Source organism: Prosopis cineraria, unplaced genomic scaffold (genome assembly GCF_029017545.1).
Source record: "Prosopis cineraria cultivar Desert tree isolate PC_DT_omini unplaced genomic scaffold, ASM2901754v1 PC8, whole genome shotgun sequence".
Taxonomy (NCBI): domain Eukaryota; kingdom Viridiplantae; phylum Streptophyta; class Magnoliopsida; order Fabales; family Fabaceae; genus Prosopis; species Prosopis cineraria.
In genome coordinates this window covers 1,890,570-1,896,567 of record NW_026555339.1, presented here as the reverse complement: position 1 = coordinate 1,896,567, position 5,998 = coordinate 1,890,570, and the positions used below count along the sequence as shown (strand labels likewise).

General features: G+C 41.1%; 2 protein-coding genes across 2 annotated transcripts; both read right to left on the bottom strand.

The window, feature by feature from the left end:
* LOC129318054 (transcription factor MYB73-like) lies at positions 1-1,109 on the bottom strand. Its single transcript, XM_054962565.1, has one exon. The coding sequence runs from the start codon at positions 997-999 to the stop codon at positions 301-303; it is 699 nt and encodes a 232-aa protein (XP_054818540.1). The 5' UTR covers positions 1,000-1,109; the 3' UTR covers positions 1-300.
* A 4,073-nt stretch (positions 1,110-5,182) lies between these two features.
* LOC129318055 (protein MIZU-KUSSEI 1-like) lies at positions 5,183-5,998 on the bottom strand. Its single transcript, XM_054962566.1, has one exon. It carries the CDS (start codon positions 5,932-5,934, stop codon positions 5,308-5,310), a length of 627 nt encoding a protein of 208 aa, XP_054818541.1. The 5' UTR covers positions 5,935-5,998; the 3' UTR covers positions 5,183-5,307.

Sequence of the window (5,998 nt, the reverse complement as noted above, 5' to 3'; positions counted from 1 at the left end):
TCAGCATCAAATTATGACTTCACATAGAAACTGGCCTTTCTTAATGGCCACTGCGTCGAACGCGATCAATGTAATAAATATTGATATTTCGTATGGCAACGTTGATATGAGGAATATATGGCGCGATTTTAGGTTGAACAGTGAAGGAGTGAAACTGAAAAGGAATTGAAACGAAAAAACATTTTTACCCATAAAATGAAAATCCTTATTCACACCAAAAGCGGAATTGTGAAAACCGATATTCCGCTCCCAGACCAGGGCGAAAGTTACAAGAGGCATGCCATTCATTCATGTCGAATGTCAATGGAAACCCGGGTTCTCAGAAAACGTGGAAGAAACATATTCTCTGACTTCCCTCGCTATCACATCTCTCATCACGTCCCAGAAACCCGCCGGCACATTCTCCGAACTTGGCCGGCGCTCGGCCACCTCCCCATTAGCTCCAGGCGGCGCCAGAGTCAATGCCGTCAACGGGTCATTTTCCATTTCCGATACCATGCAGGGCTGCACAGATCCCGGAGAACTAAGAACCCTCTCGTTGGCAACACCGGCATCGCCTCCCTCCGCCGAACGCTGCTCCCTCACCCTTCTCTTGAGCGTGGAGTTCCAGTGGTTCTTCACCGCATTGTCGGTCCGACCCGGGAGCAGCCGGGCGATGGTGGCCCACCTGTTACCGTACTGGGCATGAGCCGCTATGATGGTGTCGTCCTCTTCCTGTGAGAATGGACGGTGCTCCACGCTGGGGCTCAACTGGTTACACCATCTCAGGCGGCAGGACTTGCCCGACCTTCCCTTGATGTAACGACTGATAAGGGACCAGTTTCGGGGCCCGTATCGTTCAACGAGTCGGGTCAGAATCCGGTCTTCTTCGGCGCTCCAGGGGCCTTTGATTCTGTCGGGGTTGTCCCGAATCCTCCGGGGGTTGCTGGAAAAGGAAGAGCCGGAAGTGGAAGAGTCAGAGGAAGAAGTGGAGGAAGAGCATCTATTGATCGCTTCCATGGAGAGCGAGAATGAAAGGTATTGTCAGTGTCAAAGGAAGAAATCAAAGGAAAGAGTTTGTGTGTGTTGTGGGAGTGTTGGGATGGTAGTGAAGGCAAAGGGAATATGTTTGGGCTGGGAATATATATAAGGGGGAGGGAGGGAGGGTGATAGAGAGATAGTGGTGCATGCACGAGCGGAAGCGACGAGGTTAGAGGATAGTTCCACGAAATAGGCTTGGTGCATAGTTGGTGGCTGTGTGTGGCTTCTAACATGCCATTATATACTAACTACTAATTGCGTATTTTGGTGTGGTACGTAGTACATGGTTGGTGCTAGACTGCTAGCACGCTCCATCAAAGCCTCAGTCCGCTGTGGCATCAGGAGGAATATAATAGAAAAAATCATTCCAAAATCTCATAAAGAATCTAAATATAAAAGTTTCAAGAAATCACTAAATTATCTTAAAATCTTATGTTTTTCACTGAAATTGTTAATTTGTTATATTCAAATCATCAATTATATATTATTGAATAGTAGTCGTTAACAGAATTGTTCAGTTAACAATTAATAACTAACAACAATAATTAATAACTATTTAAAAGTATTTTATAACTTCAAAAAAATAAGACTTCAAAATAATTTTATAAATTTATCATGCTTTTGCTATATTTAATTGAGCTTGCATATGAAATTTTTAGAATGGTCTGTTCAATATAATGATAGGAAGAAGGGAGGGAAGGGGGAAAGTGGGGAGGAAGAAGGGAATTGCATGTTGACCAGCGTGGGAAAAGAGGGGAGGGTACAGCTGGAGGAGGGCTGATTCAAGAGACAGTTGAGAGGAGAAGCAGGAAAAAGGCGGGAAGTGGCAGCAGGCGTTGTTTGACTTCAACGGCTCCCCCTCTCCACGTAGGATGGGCCCACCTCCAGCCTGTCAGGATCTCACGTGATTCTTTGACTTCCCCTCCCTCTCCCTCCCATCGCCACTCCCCTCACTCTCCCCTTCGTTCTATTTTTGTTGGTGAGTGTCTAACTTGTAGTCAGATATAAATTTAGATCATTTCAGAGTTCCTTATTGATATTCTCCCTTTTATTCGTCCTCCTCCTATTTCAAGTTGTCAATCACACCATGACACAACGTGAATTGCAACTGTAATTTTTTCATTCATTAAAGTGTAATCCGCGGATGAAGATTAATAACATCATATGAATCACATGGCAAAAGAAGATAGTAATTTTTGTAGTCACATTAGCATGCCCCAGGGGGGGGGGAGTGGGAGGTGAGGAATAAAACCAATAATATTGGTGGGGCGGATTTATTCAGAATACCCGGACATAAAAAGGTGGTCATAAAACCAAATGCGGTTCGTTCATTCAAAATAGCCTGACAAAGGTGGACCCAAATGACCCAGTTCTAGTGAGAAATGGAGGGGGGGAAGAAGAGAGCTCACAGAAGTTTGGAGGGGCTATTGAGGAGAAGCAGTTGGGCAGTTGATGGAGAATCCAACAGCTGGCTCCAAATCCTTACCCACCGACTCCCTTCATTAATCTCTCTGTCTGCTCTTCCTGCTTAATTACCACCTCAATTATGGGATGCTACCATCCAAACGGGTTTCATGTTTTTCTTCTCCGTCCCTCCTGGTGGGGCCCCCTCCTCTTGCCGCTGTTTTTGATCATGTTTCGCCACCACTGGGCCCCATCCCTGCCCCCTCCCTACCCTTTTGCTCCTCACCCTCTGCCATTGCCACTATACCAACCTTGCCATGTTAGTTTTTCCTCTTCTATGAGCTCTGCATCTCCTCTTTGGTCTCTTTTCTGACCCTTCTTCTGCTTTACATTCGCGCCTCTTCCCCGTCGTCAGTGCTTCTTATTTGGATCATGTCCTTGCTTTTCTCTAAGCGCCATGCTGTACCCTCAATATATCAATATACTAAATACGAAATGTAAAATTTGTAACGCCTTGATTTAAATGCTATATATGGCTCTCGCTCCATCCCCTCCCTGCAAAATAAAAGCCTGTTCACTTCGTATCCGCGCAGGGTGGGCATGGCATTTGTAAAATATATACATATGTGAATAGTCGAAGGTGATCGTGGGCGAAATATTTTAATTCTTGTCTCTGTATCCAGAGAAAGCAATTTTTTTATCTTTTTTTTTTTGGCCAATAATATTCTTTATCCCTACATTTATGCCTCAATGAGCAGCAAGCTCGGTTCTCATCAATTTCCTTGGAAAATCATTGAATCTTCTAACTCAACCATATTCAGTTGATGAGATTTCGTGATCTGCAAAAAATTTCAGGTCTTCAACCAAAAAAAAAATCTGAGTTTTTCAAACTATTGAAACTTCTTAAAAATATTAATTATCAATGTTAATATAAAATATAAAGTTCACAGCAAAAAATATCACACCCGTCATTAATGGTACGGATCAAATTAATGACGCATTGAATGCACGCACGCAGTTTATTCACATCAAACTACACTGAAAAAAATAACAATCTCAGACATTATCTAAAAAACCAATCAACGCGACTTTTGTTTAATTTCATCAATGTATGTAAGTGGTGTGGAGGAAATGCGAGCTTCATATTCCAGGGATCTTAATTGCAAATTTGCAATCCCCGAGATACTTGTGGATTTAGCACGAGCTCCAAATCATTAAAAGCCTACTCAAACCAAGATTCATATTTTACAGAATCAATTCACGTTAAAAAATTATACTTGCTTTTTTTTTTTCCTAAAGATACTCAAATTAAATCATCTAACTTATTCATTCATCACTGAACTTGGCCGTCTCAACTAGTAAAAAAATAAAGTGGGTTGTCGTGCCCAGGGATTCATGGGCTTTCATTCCGAAGCCCGAACCTGCTTAACCCAACTAAATCCAAAGAAAAGCGAGTCAGCTGGGTTCTGTCGAAATAAATGGGTTTGAATGAAATTATGTGTTAGTTTGAATTAAAAAATTTATAATTAAGATTAGAATTCAATTAAAGTTAAGAAAAAGCCAATGAATATAACATAATTTATATTTAAATATTTTTAAAAAAATTAATTAAATAAATTAAAATTTATTTAAATGATTTGACCCAAAAACTAGTTGAAATGTTCAATAAAAAAATAAACATGAAATTTTTTGACTAAATAATAAGTAAAAAATATTATACTTAAAATTATAATTAATAAATAAAAAATTTTAAATATTCAAAATAAAAAAGAAGAGAGAGAAAATATAAGCTAATAGATCAACGGAGAAGTTAATGTGAATGCAAAAGTCAAAAATTCTAGCTTTAGTAAAAAAACTCATTTATATCCTAACTAAAGTTGAAATTTTTTTTTTATAATCCAAGCAAGTTTTTTTTTTTGTAATAATAATTCAAGCAGGTTTTTTAAACCTTTTCTCATTCTAATTTCAGTTGATCCATCCTAATTTAGGTTATAAAGTGATATCGCTCTGTCATTCTGTTCTGACTGTGGCCCATTGGCTTCTCCTTCTCCTCCTTTTTTTCACCGAAAGGCCGGCTGGCTCCTTACTTCTGGAAGACTGAAGAAATAAAATTACCGTGGATGTAGGGGAAAAAATGACTGTGTGTGACATCCACAAGATAAAGAGTCCGCCAAGCTTCCCTGATCTAAAGGTGTCATCAATTCATCAAGTTTGAAAGCTCAGCGTAACAACTTATAGGTTTTAGCATGCTCATCTGCTCGTGGGTTATTAATTTATTACCAATAAATGCCCTTCCAACGGAACTCGTCGATCGTCGTCAATTCAAGTGCTACTGGTGCCCTGTCTTCACGATTTTATGAAATCAGTAAATAGTAAATTCTTCTGAATTCTGACCCCTAGTTACCAAATCCAAACCAACGCGCCCCTTTGCTCCCCTTCAAAGGAAGAAAGAAAGAAAGCATCTGTTGCAATCTCCCTGGCTTTTACCTTCACTGCGAATTTCTTCAATCAAATCAATCAACTTGTCGTGAACTTCATCAATTAGCTCGAGAACGAGTTTTTTCCAGCTTTACAGGGGTATTAAGAAATAAAAAGCATCCATTAACCATCAGCAGAAGCTTCATTCTAGGAATTGAGTCGCGCACACTAGAACACGAGGAACAAAGAGAAAGACACCCATTCTTGATGATGAATTTGCCTTCAATATAGTACAAATGTTTGCAGACAGGCAGAAATAAAAAATACACGAGACAAAGACTGGAGAGACTGATTCCTTTGATTAATATTATACTACATCAGCACCTTGCGAAAAAACAAGACAGAGGAGGGGACGTAATGTTTACATGAATTGTAGTCCTAATTATTAATTAATTAATTAAAAACCTAGTGAGCCCTAACAAAGAAAATACTAAACTCTGGGCCTTGACCACCATCCGGGTTGATCATGTACAGAGTTTCAGAGTCCTTAGAACCAACCACCCTCTGAAATCTTGCCCTCATATATGTCAATTCTCCGTCTGGACTTTCCTTGTCGGACGGACTTGAAATAACCCCTGCGCCCACCGAAACCCCTCTTATATGCTGCATCACGTACATCTCATCCTCGCTCATCTGCTTCCTCCTTATCGAGTACCCTACTTTCCTCCCATTGCAATACACTGCCCACACAAACTCCTCCAACAGATTCTTCTTCTGGGTCCTCGTCTCGCTCTCCAACGCAATCCTCAGTACGTCCGACGCCATTTCCTTGTTCAGAGCACTCGTGTGCATTGGTAGCTCTATAAGGAAGAACGGCATGCGGTGAGGATCTTCTTGTATTGCCAGGCTCACCCTCCCTTTACGGTATCCAAAGATTGTGCCGGAAGTTGCATTGTCCTTGATCATTGACTTGCGGGGTCTTCCCAATAGTGCCACCATTTTGCAGCCCGACGTCAGCATAGGAAAAAGCTTGAACATTTTTAACAGGCCGCCAGTGGAGAACTTGCCGCCGCCGCGTTTCTCCCTTGACATGTGATGGTCGTGGCTGAGTAGGGATTCTATTACTTGGTTTTCCGTGGGGTAGCAGTGACTGGAT